The sequence below is a fragment of the Pezoporus flaviventris genome, unplaced genomic scaffold (genome assembly GCF_033815535.1).
Source record: "Pezoporus flaviventris isolate CSIRO_AGI_PZ_B2104156 unplaced genomic scaffold, CSIRO_AGI_Pfla_v1 ptg000027l, whole genome shotgun sequence".
Taxonomy (NCBI): Eukaryota; Metazoa; Chordata; class Aves; order Psittaciformes; family Psittacidae; genus Pezoporus; species Pezoporus flaviventris.
In genome coordinates, this window is record NW_026892575.1 from 3587408 (window position 1) to 3603396 (window position 15989).

Here is a 15989-nt window from a genome sequence, read left to right on the forward strand (position 1 = left end):
GACTTGCTATTAAATGGCATACTCCAGTCAGAGAACAGGCAGATATGGGTGTTTATTGATATGTTTAACAGAATGATTTAATCAAAGCTTCAAAAGGGATTTGCTGCAATATTTCTGATGTACAGAAGTGTAAGGAATTCTGTGAGTGTTTTCAAGGCGTTGATGGTTCTAGGCAGGGACAGGAGGTGCCTTTCAAGTTCCAGAAGTATCATGAATGCCAAGTGTTGCTGTGGTCCCAAATACTGTCACTGAAAACAAAGGCAAACAGATAATGACGTGTTACTGTAATCAGTGCATGAGGGAGTGAAGTTCGTGTTGCTACTTGTGTCTTGCTCCAGCCCCTCCCTGCCAAAAAAAGCTTGAATACTTCCCTTCCTTAGTTTTTCCTAAGTTTGTAATATACCAGAGGTCTGGTTTTATTTTATAAACAAATTTGACAGTAAAGACACTTAATTGGGGTGTTCTAATTAGCGTGTTGCATCAAACCTACAGGTGGGCTTTAAAATTTCAATTTCAAAATATCTGGGGATAGTCAAATCCTGATTGGCCTCTACACTTTGGGCTTGAATGTGAATCGGCATGAGGAGCATGTCAATCTGGCAGTTTGGGTTCACCTCTCATTGCAACACAATACTGTAGTGCTGTATTCCATATCAAGAAGTTACAAGCCCATTGAAGCTGGTGACAGAAGTCCCATTGACTTCAGGGGGGTCTGGATTTTCTCCCAGGAATTCATCCCAGAGCTAAGGTCTACATAAAAATGTTGGCATTAAGGCTGAGAGGCTAAGGGTGAATGCTGCATGGCACAGCAAGTGCCGTTAGCAGGTCTGCTAACTGAAGAATATTGGTGTTTTGAAATATTCTTGAAATATCAACTAGAGTCCAGAAAAATCTCTCAAGAGCAATACACAGGCAGTACCTAGACTCAGGTGATAACGTAGATAACCATAACGTGATGAAAGGTGTGTATTCACTTAAAGGATGCTCAGTGTTTCCTCAGCTAGGTTACGAATTGTCAGACAGGTCACAGGAATCACTCTCTGAGCAATAACGAACTAGACAAGGAAAGGATGGGTTTTTTTGGAGATGTGTCACTAGGTGCTAGCTTTCGCAACTGTCCATACTTTACATTTGCATTTAATGGAATGTTTTGAAGAGTATGTTACAAAGTCCAATTGGTTTCATGCCAGATAGTCACTCCCCTATTTCCTTTTGAGATGGCAATACAAAAGTCAGATTATTGCATTTTTCTTAATATTACATTGAAAAATAAATTGCAATAACTCAAGCACACTTAAAAGAAGTAGAGCTCTAATTATGTGTAACTCCTGCCAAACACTTGGAAGCAGGCAGCATTAATTTTTTTTCGATGGGAAGAGTCAAAAAAAAAAAGCGAGAAAGTGGTGTGTTTCCACTTCTGTAGTAAACGATGGTATTAGTTTCTGTTATGTTTTGAATTGAAATCTTTCAACAACTGTTTTGAATAAAATCCAGATTTACTTCTTTTTTCCAGGCAGATACATTCTAATGGAGGCAGCTCTTTTGCAGCGTACATAATAGATGGCAGCAGTGACAATAAATAACCCCTAGCAAGAGTATAAATATATGATGTGAGTCATTTATAGATATTTGGGCTGTATGGTATGAGGCAGAGTTAAGAGTTGTTGCTTCAAGCTTTTTACTTGATCATTGTCACTTCAGAGGTTCCGCAGGAGTTTGTTTAAGGAAGTTCTAGGTGAGAAAATGATTATCATCTCTTAATTAATTGGACAGAAAGTAGTCTTCGTGAGTGTACACATGAGTCTGTGTAGGCTCTCCAGGAAGTAAATGGCTGTTCTCTTCTCAGAGACTGTGAAATGCCTGACTGCTAAGGCAAGATTAGCTGCCAGCTGAATTCCTAACTTTTGGCAGAGTTTTGTGAATAACCAGACCGACTGTTACCTCTGTGCAGAACATGAAGTCCCTCCTTGCCCTACCCATGTCCTTCAAACATAACAAAGTGGAAACGCAGAAGCAAGAAGATAAGCTGTGGTAGTGTTTCCTCACTGGCAGCAAGGCAGGGTTAAGCAACAGAGTATATGAAGCAGTTTCGGTGAGATGAAGAGTAAGTTCTGGACTGTTTTCCTTTAATCTCTGCGACACCTGCCATGAGGCTCCTGTATCTTTGAGCCTGAGAAGGCCTCGTTTTGTTCAGTTCAGTTTGATTGCTGCCTTTCAATATGTGTGGAAAAAAAAAAAAAAAAGACAAACAGCAAAACCCATCTGCATGAAACCAGATTTGATATTTTCTCCCTCTCTTAAAGTGATCCCATGAATTTCTTGCATTGTTGCGTCCCATGTACTGAGGATCCCATGCAGAGAGCAGACAATAAAGCAGCGAGAAGACAGATGCTCCGCTAATGGGAAACCAAGGAGAGGAGAGTCTGTGAGGGATTACAGGCAGCCTGGGGTTGGAATACATTATTAGCATAGCACCCAATTCAGAAATTAGTTTTCAGAATTAAATGCCTGAGGCGTTTTGGCAAAAACTCCTGATCATCCCTCTCAGAAGCCCTTAAAGCATAAAAGAGTAGGAATCTCAAGTCTAGGCTGAGCAGTCACACTGGGTGAGTTTGCAGTGCAGTAACAATGAATTGTAGTTTTTATGGCTTCATACCATTACCGGGGCAGCAACTGCCCCACCTACTGAAATGTAACCCTCTCGATCTGCTTGCAAAAACCTTTAGCAGGTTTTGAACATCCTCATCAAAGAAGAAAGCAGGCTTGAATGAGATTCCAGGATCTGTTTCCAGGAGGGAGGTTTTGTTTTGTTGAGTGCATAACAGCAGGGAAGTGCATCAGCCTCTCCTTGGGCACGGTTAGGCATGTGAAGGAGAAGCAGCAACATGTCTTTTCAGAGATCTGGCGTTGCCTGAGGTAGAAATTTGGGGTCCTGCAGCCTTTTTCAGGCATGCTATTTTCTGAATGCTTTTTGCTTTAGAAAACAGCGATAAGAAGATCAAACTTTAAAAGACCCCGTGTAGACAACCAGGCTTGGTTACAGGACTGAGGGCAGACAGGAGAAATTGTTTCTCATAGTACTTAGTGGGATTATCCTCCATGCATAATTGTTCATTATATGCGCAAAATTCATTGTTAATTTCTTTTGGATGTATTGCACATTAGACAGAAGAGTTGTAAACCCCAAGATTATCACAGGGGTGATATCACTAAGAGGCCTAAATATTCAGGACAGAAGGGGACTTGTTTTCTTCTTGCATTGAAACAAAGACTCTTGGACAGAATCATTAGAGAGGTTTTTTTGCCTGTTTGATAATCAAAGTATATTGGACAGCAAACAAAAGAAAGGATCAGCAAACCAAGTCTTCTACTTTGTTTTTACTCTTCTATTCTAACATAATCAACATATTTCTCAAGGTTTATTTAGTTTCCCAGAGTATTATTTTATATAAGTATCATTGGGAAGCTTGATTACAGGGTCTTGATTCATGCACATGAAGTGTGATTTTGTTATCCTGGGAGGACAAGGTAAATACGGGAGGAAACACCTGGGACCAAACTAAGAAATCAGGAAAAATACCATGCCAACTCTTCAAGATACACTTGTTTTCTTTGCATCATGGTAACTAGCATCTTATTTCTAAGTCACAGAAGCGAGAGTAGAGGGTAATAGTTAATTTTCATCTTTGAATCTTAGAGGTGTTCTTTTAATAGCAACTTCTTTCAAAGTTTTTATATATACTTAGTGAGTATCTATAATGAATATTTGGGAAAGTTGAAAATTAAGCTTCTTATGTGTCCTGGGTACAGGCTGTCTGTAGACTTCTGGACATTTCTGTCTAGTTGGAGACTGGTTTGTATTTACGTCATTGTACTGGTCTGCCAACAAAATAAAAAAAAAAAAAAAAGAAAAAAGCCCCCCCAAAAAGCCTGGCACGTACAAAACCTCATAGAGTAAGTCTAGAAATGAGCCCAGAACTGCTTACATCCCAAACAAAACTGCAATATAAAATACCCTGTGCACAGGAAGCATAGCTGTGAGTTGGCGGCTTCTCCACAAGGCTCTTGCCTATCAGCCCGTATTACTTCACTGTTCACTTCAATTTGTTTTTCACGTCTCCAGGTTGTGAGGGGGGGCTGGTGTGTGCAAAAGCTCATTTTCCCCACTCCAACTGTGTCAGTAATAAAAGAGGCTACAAGTCTGTAGAGCATAACCTCCTCTTCTCTTGCAGTTACCTAGTTAGTTCTGGGGGACCAGTGCTTCTTCCACCCAGCCACATTGGGCATCGACCACTGGGGAAGCTCTTGGGTGTGCTGAGAGATAATAAAGAGGCCATTCTGCCTTGTCTGCAGTCTGGAGCAAGTAACAACTTCTCATTGCACACGCAGGATTTCTGAAGGTCAATAATAATAAAATGCTTCAAAGACAGAGGTTGCCAATTTTAATTAGTATTTTAAGACTTCATTGGTAAGCTCTGCTTCTAAAATTGAAAACTTAGCACAAGAGCCCTGTTTGAAGTCTCCAAGTTAAGAACAAACACTGCAAAGCAGAAGTTGACAAGCAGAGAAAATTATTTATTATTTACATTTAAACACCAGTCTTCACATTATTACCATCATGTAGGAAACTGCTGCAGGGATCTGAGGCTGTTTTCTCTGTTCCAGGCCAAGTAGATTTAAAACACAAGCAGAGATGAATCCAAAACTCTGATCTCACTGTTTGTCTGGGATCAAGACTGTGATCAGAAGAGAGTGTAGTGGTAAAGGACAGTTCCCCAAACCCATGAAATATGTTATCACTGCTATTAGACTTACTGCCCTTTTGCAAAGTCTTAATTGGGTAATCCAGTTCTGGTTGTGTTTGACAAATAATAATTCTCTTGTTAAAAACAAATCATGGTTTTAATTTAATAGGGTTAGTCATATAAAGAGTGATTTTGTGTCAGCAAAACCTTTCTTTCTGACAAACGGTCTAATTTATGACAATCTAGTTAGCAATAAATGACATTATTCTGACCACTGTACCACTCTGTTCCAGGGGAGTAATGTTCCCTCTTAATCAATAGCTGGATAAATGCTCCTTTGCATTCCTTATCAAATGACAGCCAGATGGAGCGGGTAAATTCATTCCAGCAGGATTTTAGAATTAGCTGGGTTTGTACTATTGTTAATCTTCTGCTGTCTGCGCCACTTGGACCTACCCACCTGTTTCCAGTAACCCTCGAGTTTGCAACCTTAGGAAATAGTCTAGCCAGATGGTTACTCAGATACAGTGCAGCCAAGAAGCATCCCAATCAGTGAAGCCTTTTGTTCTGCATCTCTAAGAAAAAGGCAAACCGGTATCTTGTAGTAATAGCCAGCTAGGACTGTCTGACTCTGTATTTGTTCCTGAGCACCCAAGTCTCTTTCCATGAAGTTTCAGTTTCTTAGGATTACATAAAATGTGTTACTCAGTGTGGAGTAAATCTGGAGCTGTGACAGCTTCCATACTGTCGTGTACTGACTTTCTGGGCTCGTCAGAGAGTCTGCGAGACCTTTTCCTTTATAATTACTCTGTTGCATAGCAACAATAGTTTTGTCTCCAGTGTATTGATTGGAAATAGTATGTGATCCTCTAACACCAATAGAAAGGAAAACATATGGCAGCTCTAGGCAGGAACCACTTGCTTGTGAAGTGAGAGGACAGTTAATCTGCACTAAATCAAGGGGCGATGGAGCAAGCCCTAAGCTCTGTTGGGATGAGGCTCTGAAGATGCGTTAGATGCATGAGCCAGTTAACCTGTGCTCTGGGAGTAGAGTCCAGCTTACAGTCATTCTCCCCATTCCCCCTCTTTTATCTTGTGCAACTGAAGTACATTTCAGGTGAGCTTTGCTACAACCTTAATTGCTGAAATAAGCATCACTCTACAGTACCATACAAATAACTGGGCACCCCTTCCCTCTGTCAGGAAAGAGTGAGCACCACTTTGCTTATATGGGACTGCAGTGGCTGAGGGTACAGTTCAGCCACCGCAAATACCAGTTTCAGAATTACACGGCTGGAGTTCCTCTTGCCTGTAGGGCGGTTGTTCGGTACACCAGTTGTCTGGCCTGATAACCTTGGTATTTTTTGTACGCTTCTAAACGCAAGGCTAAAGACAGACTTTGGCATCTGAAAAAGGATCTGCTTTGGGGACGCAAATACAAGTTAAGGTCAAAATGACTGAGGCAGGGAACATAGAGCTTTGGTCCCAGGTAGGCCGACTCCCTGCTGCTGTGCCCCTGGCATTTGAACCCGAGAGGGCTCTGCTGCCAGGCATGCCCAGCCTTCCCATTTCCCACTGAAGGCTGGAGCATAGGCTGGTGGATGGGGTTTGTATCGTCTTTCTGAGGTACCTCACTGTTCACATTGTGCAGGGAGCCCGAGCTCCTATGATTGGACTTTTAGATTCTTCCCTGGATGAAATGCCTGGTATCCATGAGACAGCTAAATCCTCCTTGGGCCTGCATTCATTTTTCTAGCCTGCATGTAAGAGTGAAATATAGGTCAGTATCTGAGATCAATAAACATCTGTTCACTAATTTGAACAGGAGTTGAGAGGGAAGTCCTGTGTTATTTACATACCCAATATTATCAACCAAAAGAGTTAAGTCAAGTGAGTTCTAACACACCAAACTTGACAATTAGGCTTCCAAAATAAAAATCAAACTTTAAAATAATATTGCTGCTTTGAAAATCTCAATGGAAACCTTGCAGGGGAAAGCCAAGCTGGTATCTGAGCATGCTGCAAGAGCAAAACAAAGGCTTCTACTATGTCCCAAACCTATTGTATAAGTTTGTTGCCATATAGATAGCACAGGCTGGAAAATAGCATAGCGCTCACTTAAAAGGTATTTCTGCAGCTAGAGGAGTGGCTACTAATAATCCTCTCTTTTCTGTCGTTTGAATAGTATTCAGGTTTTCAGCAAACAGCGGACAAGTGCTTTGTTTGTGGACACCTCATAATGGAAATGGTAAGAGACCTAAATCCCTAACCGTGGAGCAGCTTGCTGTTCATGTACTTCAGGCTCTGCACTGTGAGACATTGTGCTTTTCACTAGTCAGACTGTCATTGTGTCCTCACCACTTTCAACTATCATTTGAAACTTAGGCAGTAAATAAACAGAAATACCTTTATGCTCTATTACTTTTAAAGTACAGTAAGTTGGTCTTCTTTTCTAGCTGAGATCATGGAAAGCTGTTGTTCTGCCACATGCCAGTTTAAGAACAAAAAGATAAATGGAATTTTAATACTAAGGAGGGAAAATACAGCACAGCTTTGTATGAGAACATGGTAAAGGAAAATAGGGTGTGCTCTGTAAGACAGTAGAATAGCAAGAGCTTGGTCAGGTGAAGGGAAACCGGGCTAGAGAGGAGACAGTATCAGTAGTCCTGAGGTTGTTTCCTGATATGTTACTTACTTTATTTACCTTCTGCCAATTGCTCCATGTCAGTTAAAATGCATTTTGCCCTGGGATTTGTAGGGACACAGCAGTCAGAATCAAAGCACTATGGGTTGGGCCAGATACTGCTGGCATCATTTATTTCAGTAGGTGAAAGTAGGAAGAATCAAGTCTGTTCATCCTAATGAGAAATTCCCAAACAAAATGAAGTGGCTTCCACACTAAAGTAGTGCAGATCATGTAGTATATCTGTTTTCCTCTTTCTTTAAAAGGTACATGAACCTCAGTGTGCCTAATGGAAATAGCTATTGCGATGCACACACAGAGGTTCGGTACGAGCTGGAACTGAGACGTAACTAACAAGGATTTTGGCTCGTATCCTGGCACCACTGGTTGGACAAGGATATTGTTTATTTTAGCCCAAGAGCAAATTTCTAGAGTTCTGTCATGCTGGGAGGGGTATCCTGACTTGCATGCTTTGCGCTGGCCCTTAATGGCAGAATCCCAGGCAAGAGTCCATAATTGGTGGAGCTCTGTAGCTGGAAGCTTGGCAGGTACCTGTCTGCCCTTCTCCCATCTGGAAGTGTGCTCTGACAAAAGGAAACAGCTCTCGGAGCTCCAGGAATTAAGCAGTCTTGTCTGGTTGATTCCTTGGTGCTGCTCCGTAAGAGTGCACATACAATAAAAATGACTGCACAGCAGTGGTGACCATGTGCAGCTGAGGAGCAGGGAGCTGCACAACAGCCCTGAGCATACCTGAAGCTGTTCAAGGCTGAAAGTGCAGTTGAATTAGGTAGTTGCTCTGTGCAGAGGGGTGGCTGCCAACTATGCCAGGCTATGGCATGTGTGTGTTGCATATCTGCCTCATTCACAACACACACGGGTGAGTTGTTTCTGGCTAGTAACAGGCTTGCAAACCAAAACTGAATTATAGGCCTTCATTAGAAGGGGGAGAGTGAAGGTTAAATTCAGTTGACTTTGCACATTTTTCCTATGTGGCACTTCTTATTTCCTGTTGAATTGATCATTATTCATAGAATCATCTACAGGGCCATGGAGATTGGCACGTGGAGATCTTCATCTCCAGTTTATTAGCAGCTCCCAGCTGAGCACTGCTGCTAGCAGATACTTTTTGAAATTACCTTCCAAAGGTACTTCTTACACCTGAAATGTACGCAGTTGGTGCTGTAACCTGTTGAGAGCTGCCTGAAGATGATACCATGTCTCACTCTTCCCAAAGGATTGTTCATGGGCTTGGTGCTTCCTCCTTGATGTCCCAGTGCCACAGTGAGGGTAACAGACAGGGATATCAGGAGGGTGGGGATCTGTTCTGTGGTGGTGTAACTGAGACTGACTGTGTCAAGCCCTTCGCTTGAAACCTTTAAAATGAAGTAGGGAAGGTCAGCATGGGAAAAGCCTGGGCAGATGGATGGATCTATATCCATACACATGGAAACAGATGGAATTTTAACAGAAACTTATGGGCCCCTATGACTGAGTGATAATCAGTCAGTAATTGGTGAATTTGCATCCTTAATTAATGAAGGGACACCTAGTTATTTGATTGGTTTGGTATTTTAAAGTTTGAGTAATGACTGGTGTGGATTCTGTCTGTTAGAGCCTGTTGAGTTTTGTAAATTAACTCTGTATCCCATTAACTTGTGTTTGGCTGCCACAGATTTTCCAAGAAGTGGTCTCTGAAGTTGTTTTTAATTTCTGTTGGCAGTACTGGCCCTGCAGAGCTACGGCTGATGGGTGTTAGACTGATTTTCACAGTTAGCTCTCTTTATTGGGAGCCAACTGAAACCCACTGAAATAAGCAAGTTGATTGTTTTAAAAGCCTCCTGCTGACAGATCTGTGGAGTGGTAATTTCATCCTGAAGAGCTTTTCTCACTGTCGTTATTAAGAATCGGACACAGCGGTATATGAGGGTTGGATCTCATGTAATCAGGCATCTACTTATTTTGCTGTTTGCCACCTCTTAAGATCTTACAGGCCCTTGGAAAGTCATACCATCCTGGCTGCTTCCGCTGCGTAGTGTGTAACGAGTGTTTGGATGGAGTCCCTTTCACTGTAGATGTGGAGAACAATATTTACTGCGTGAAAGATTACCATACGTAAGTATGCAAATCCATTGATGCTTAGTAAAATTATAGTAGTTAAATTATTGGTATAGTTATATGCCTGTATAAGCCTTATAAACCTTATAATTATAAGCCTATGCAAGTTGTAGATAAAAAGGGTCATTCCTGTTTGCTCAGATGTCTAAATGCTGCTCTCACATGTTGGCATTTGTAGAGCTTTTTAAAGTTATATAAAAGGTCACTTCCTGGGCCCCGCGCAACATACAGTCGCCAAGTGAGGTTGAAAATGTCAGAGGATGTACTTTTCTGGTGGCTGTTTCTCTACTTCTTTTAGGACTTTCAGTATTTATTAGATCAGTCTAATTCTGCAAGTGATGTTAAGTTTTTACTGGCTGTTTCGAAGAATTGACTTTCTGGTAGCGCATGACACTGGTGAGTGTAAATCAGGTTAGTTTAGACTGGACAGTAGACATGTAATTAGCAGCTAGTGTTAGAATGATTACGGCCTCACCTGACAGAAAGTTTGTGGTTTAAGTGATGGCATTTGGACTCCTTTCTCCTGCTGAAAGGTAATGTGCTGTTAGCTCCAGTCAACCAGTAACTCAGCTTATGCTGCAAGGGTACTCAACTCTATTGGTACCAATGTGACTGTTTCAAGGATAGAGTGAGTGTTGGTCCAGTTGCTGTCATAAAATGCAGCTGTAGACAGTAAGACCAGTTGATGTGTTTGGTTTAAGTAGAACCTAGCCACGAGCAGCCCCTCTTCTATTTAGCATAGTTATGTCTCCCTGGCATCAGTGACAATCCCCAAGTCAGGAGCTGCTTTGCAGTCAAAGCAGTGAATCTCTGGAAGAATTTGAATGATTTTGAGTAAAGGTAGGTAAAAGAAATGGCATATGTGGGAAGAGGGCTGGGTTCACTATGCCTAGCGGTCAGGAAGAGCTAAACAATAAAGCTGGACTAGCGTTGGTCTCCTTTTCCCCTGAGTATCATCAAACACTTAGAGTAGTTTTGAATCCTGTGGATCTCCATTTTTCTAAAAATAAGGCATGATTAGAATAGGTCTTTTGGTTGTACTTTTTGAAGAAGCTTTAAATGTGATTTGAACACTTTCTTCTTGCACCCTAGGGTTTTTGCACCAAAATGCGCTTCCTGTAACCAGCCGATCCTCCCAGCACAGGTACATGTTAGCATGCATCGATTCTTTAGAGAAAACAGCTGTTGGCATATGAACACTTTCTAAAAACACATTTGATGCTTTTCTTCCTTCTCCCAGAATCTATACTGTCAGATACTAAATTAAATACAGTTCAGAGTAATGTCACTCCCAAACATTCACAGAGGTTGTAATAGTCATACTACTTATGCAGCTTAGCACTTTGTATCTTTAGGGTGCTTTCCAGCTCTTAATTATGCTGTTATAAATCTCATTTAATTGAAAGCTCTGACTGGGCCTCCAAGAACAACCCAAGAAGCCTTGCTTATTTTTAGAATCTCCTATTAGCTCAAGTAGCAATTTTCCTTGTCTGCTGCATCTGCATTTCTGATGTGGATCTGTTAAGATGCTCAAACTTGAAAAGGCAGCTGAGGGTTTACCCTGACCCTGTGAGAAGGCCACAGAGTCTCTTGTCCTGTGGCGGCAATGAAATAAAAGTGCTTACAAGGGTTGAGAAGGCAGCAGAAAAGTTGGCTGAGAGGGAAGCCAGGTGAAGATAATACTTGCAACCTAAGCCTATCCTGACAGGATAGTTAGCATGATAAGACTTCTTCATTAAGACATCCCTTTTCTGCCTGCCTGCAGTGGTGGTCCCTCAGACTCTCAGGGTGCAGGACCCATTGCTGAGGTCACTGACCAGATCACTTGTAAGCAGGGGCCTTAGCACCTCCCTCTTTTTCCTCTTGTCAAGTTTATAGAGCCAGAGCTTGCATCCTATAAGCTGCTATGCCTGGCACTAGAGCTTCTCAGCATGCCCAACTCCATCACTCTGTATGTTAGTCTCATTTGTCATTATTATTTCTGTTACATGGGCAGGTCTCACATAATTAAAAACCTCATAAAGGCTGAGCCAGAACTGCTTGTTCTGGTGATGGGATGTCAGGAGAAAACCCCTCTCTAAATTTCACTGGATTTGTGTCTTACAAAATGAGTTAAAAATAAAAAAAATAAAGGGGGGAAAGAAAAAGCAGTGCTACTGCTGACTCATGTGACGGCTAGCAGGGTAGACTCCACATTCTTTCCCATGGAGGTTTCTTAGGTAGTTCAAGTCTAGCAGTGCAGGTACTAACTTGCCCGTAGCTTCTCTCAGACATAGTCTACGTCATATCTGATGCTTTAAACCACACCTAGAACTGGAAACAATGAAAGGCAAGAGATTTAATGAGCTCTGGCTTCAGAGCAGATCAGGGAGTCTGTGAGGTTACAAGAAGGGTATAGGCTGCTTTGCAGGGCCTGTGGCTCAGCCAGGAATTACACAACTCCACCATATCCACTCTCATGCTGAGGTTTTGGCTGATGCACATAATTACCTGCTGGACTGGTATGTAGCTCCCTGTGGGGTACATACAGTGACATGTGCATGTGCAAAATAGCTGTGCAGCAGATGGTTTGAGGGGAATACAAGTCCTGGAAAACTCAGGCCAGGATGTCCACAAAGAAAAGTTACCTAGTCAGCATATCATAGGTTTTGGCTGGTAATTCATTCAGAACCTGAGTGCCCTTGGAAAATTATTTAATTTCAAGACTAGTTTCTCCCTTGAGGATAAAGTATTGGCTACACTTCCCAAATGACTTCTACAGCTTAGATATGTCAGACACGCATGCTGCTCCTTACATGAAAACCAGGGGTGCACCAGGGACAAGACCTCCAGTGGTCACAGAGCCCTGCTCTGCAAAGGAGGAGGGATCCCCCAGGGACGCAGCTCTGCAAAGCAAAAGATTGGGCACTGGGAGAAGATGGAGGAAACACCACTTACAAGCCCCCTCTTACCTTCTTTCTGCTTCTGCAATAGGGCTCTGAGGAGACCATTCGGGTGGTGTCAATGGACAAAGACTACCATGTGGAGTGCTATCACTGCGAGGTAAGCGTTTGGCCCAACCCACGGCAAGGCTTTGCTGATACCTAGCAGCCTCTTGGTAGGTGCCTGACTCGCACCCCAGGGTGCACTTGGGCAGGTAGGGCTCTGCCCTGTGGCTCCTGGAGGGAGGCATGAGTGCTAGCTGTTCTGCAAGTGGTGCTGCCATCCCCAGTACCATGTTTTGGTTTAGTAGAAAATAATAGGGATAGCACTGTATTGCTTTTTGGGCAGTAGTTTCTTTTTTGTGCAGAAAATTTAGACTTCTGCTGGGGCAGATTAGGTTGTGGGATTAGTGCTCTTGCTTTGGAGAGAAGAGCTGAGTTCAGTCCTAGCTGTGCATCCAGAGGCATGAGGAGGGAAACAAACTGTTTAATTTGGAATCAACCCAAAAGATCGACACAGATCCTACCTGTCTTAGCACCAGAGGCAGAAATGCAGCAATATTATCTTCCATGCATTTTTGCACCAAAAAAAAGTTTTACAAAGAGACTTCTGATTGAGGGAGAAAATAACAGAATTTGGAGTATCTTGAAAAGTATATGAACATAGGTGTAAGGAAGACCCCTTCCACTTGGCTCTCTCCTTCCAACAGAGATACCTGGTACTTCATCCTTTTTTCTATTAAATTTTAACAAGAAATTGGCACAGGAAATTGCACTATTTTGGAGAGCTGTACTTACCTCCTCCTTCTTCCCCCATCTAGTGCTTTGTGCAGGCTTCACCTAAAATGACAGCTCCCTCCCCTTCTCTCTCAGGCTATTGACTTTATGTTAGAATGTCCCAATGGGGGTTTATTTTCTGTTCTGTTTCATTATTCATTTACCCATTCTCCTTCCAGTTTGAGGCAAATCAAGCTGCCTGCACATCTGCCCAAAATGGCAGATTGCATTTATGTACAGAAGTCAGGGGTTAGCTGTGTGTTAACACGGGTAAGTTACTGCCTCATGGTCTCAAATCAGGCTCTCAAACTACATTCTGGGTCACTGCTGTCCTGGAATCATGCTAGAAAAGGTAGTGCCAGTATGTTGAGGTATTCACATGGAGACTTCTGCAGTCTCTGACCAGCCACTTCTGAAATACTGTTAAAGTCATCATTACTGGTGGCCTTGCAAAGGTCAGTGGGCAGTGATGAAACCTTGCTGCTTTTCTCTACGATCTCTTTCATGTGTAATCACTTAAGTTATGCTGAGAAGTTTAAGTAGGGTTATAGATCAGTAGGCCCCCATTCTAAAACTGCATGTGTCCAATTAAAAACTTTGCATCAGTTTTCAATACTAAAATGACCTATATGCCCAAATAATAATGAGGACAACTGAAAACCAGGATTGTCTCTATTGCAGCATGCATAACAGCCGGCAGGATCATTGTTTGTTATTCTTCTTTTTATCTCTGTTCCTCCACTGCTTTTTCACCCATTTTGTCCACTTGTGCTCCCCCATTTCTTGCTGCCTGTTGTAGAGTTGGCTCCTTCTCATTCCTAACCTCTTCCAGATTGTATGTGTCAGGGTCAGTCCTTGGCCTGGTTTGGGTTGGGGTTTTTTTTTTAGTTTGATTTGCATCAACATTTTTTAGATAAGAGACCAGAATGGAAAACAACAGCAAAAAAAATGCTGCATACTATTATAGACTGTCCCGTTTGATTTCAGCAATGTCATTTTGCTTAATATGAGATAGTCACAGTCCACCTGCAGAAAATTCTTGAGGTTGCTGGCTTCAGAGGCTGGGTAGATCAACATTGTTGTGCGATGACACGTGAATCACTCAGTAACATGAGATGTATATGTTTCTTCTAGGATTGCGGCTTGCAGCTCAATGATGAGGAAGGCCATCGTTGTTACCCATTAGAGGGCCACTTGCTCTGCCATGGCTGTCATATCAGGCGCCTTAATATTAAACTGCCATCACATCCACCTCCGAGCTATCCGATGCATGTCACAGAACTCTGAAAGACATTTCCATTACCAATAAGCTGTTTGAAAGAGAAGACAAATATCTAAAAATTACTTTCCTTCCCTTTCCTTTAAAGATGAGATTCCAGTAATAACCGTCAAACCAGCTATTTATTTTTTAAATCAGAGGTGAGGGGTCCTTTTCTGATCTTGTACATATGCATTCTTTTATCTAGATGCTTTCACTGAGACACCATCTACTTGAACAAATAATTCAGCACTAAACTGTAAATGTAAATGGCAGCATTTCTAAAAGCAATGGTACAAAGGGCTGCTCTGCACTCCCTATTCACTTTATTCCAGTGGGGATTTCATCCAAGTAAGGAGTGTTGAAGTACTTTCCAAAAGTTAGCACCTTATCATATTGCAGCAAACTTGGTAAGATAGATACTAGTATTTTAGCTAGCTTTGTTGAATTCTGGTCTTGGAGAACACAGGCTCACATTTTTTAAAACTTAGATTCTCAAAAGTAGATATCAGGAAGTAAACAAGTGTTTTTAGTAAGGACAGTTTTCAGTAGGGGTTAAATAATAGCATTCTCTAAAGTAGAATCAGGCCAGCTTTCCGTCCTACAAGGTTCCACAGTCATCCAAAGAAGTGTTGAAGAAACATAGCAAGCATCTCTCAAAAACTACGTTACAGAGGATTATATCCAAAAGATTGGTACATGCAAGGTCATAACAGTTGAAGAAAGTTACAGAACTCTGTAATTGCTTGCTGTGTACAGCTGTAGGCATGGTTTCAAAATGCATTCGTATCAGCTTGATGATTTGGCACTTAATAAGGAATTCATCTTTCAAAGCTGTTTTTTGTTTAATAGGGTTAGCTGCCCCTTTCTATGCAAAGGTACACTTGTATTTATGCTACTTGTTTTATACAAGACTCCATTTTTTACCAACTGCTTTATGATTGTATGTTGATACATTATTAAAAAAAGAGGGGACAGTGTTTTTTGTATTTTCAGCTTTGTGTTCTTTTCTAGATGTACTTTTGAACTGATTATGGTGATTATCTTAATTGGAAAACAAAGTCCAGTTTAGCAGAAAAATAATTCAGAGAGACCATTTAAACATTGGTATTTTGCAACAAGTATTAGATGTACATAGAATGTACACACTTTCATGTTTTGCATAAGCTTTTACAGTAACCTCAGAGCTCTGGGGAAATATATGTCTTCCATATAGGAAGTTAGATGAATCTTTTTTATGGTTTGTTTTGTACCATGTGTTGATGATTTACATGCAAATCACACATCTGTATGTTTAAAAAAATTCCCTGCATTCTCATGAGAATTAATCCAGCCTTCCTGAATTCAAATTTTAAATAAATCCATCATTGCTGTCTTCAACTGTACCAAAAATTACAGTAAAATAAAATTAGTCTGCTCCAGAGGAAGTGGAAATACCAGACCAGATTCTCCCCATCTGTAAACTGGGACATTTCCATGCCAGTTCTCAA

The 15989-nt window shown here is 41.6% G+C and overlaps 1 protein-coding gene across 2 annotated transcripts in view; it reads left to right on the forward strand.

The window, feature by feature from the left end:
- LOC133271967 (Wilms tumor protein 1-interacting protein homolog) overlaps positions 1-15488 on the forward strand; it is a 78869-nt gene extending 63381 nt beyond the window's left edge. Inside the window, exons 4-8 of one of the 2 annotated variants that reach the window (XM_061458510.1) lie at positions 6931-6993; positions 9410-9540; positions 10636-10687; positions 12517-12585; positions 14376-15488. In XM_061458510.1, coding sequence (XP_061314494.1) covers positions 6931-6993; positions 9410-9540; positions 10636-10687; positions 12517-12585; positions 14376-14528 — 468 coding nt within the window. In that variant the 3' untranslated portion in view covers positions 14529-15488. The remainder of the gene's footprint in view (positions 1-6930; positions 6994-9409; positions 9541-10635; positions 10688-12516; positions 12586-14375) is intronic. The other variant, XM_061458511.1, reaches the window with a different exon arrangement.
- Positions 15489-15989: the final 501 nt, after the last annotated feature.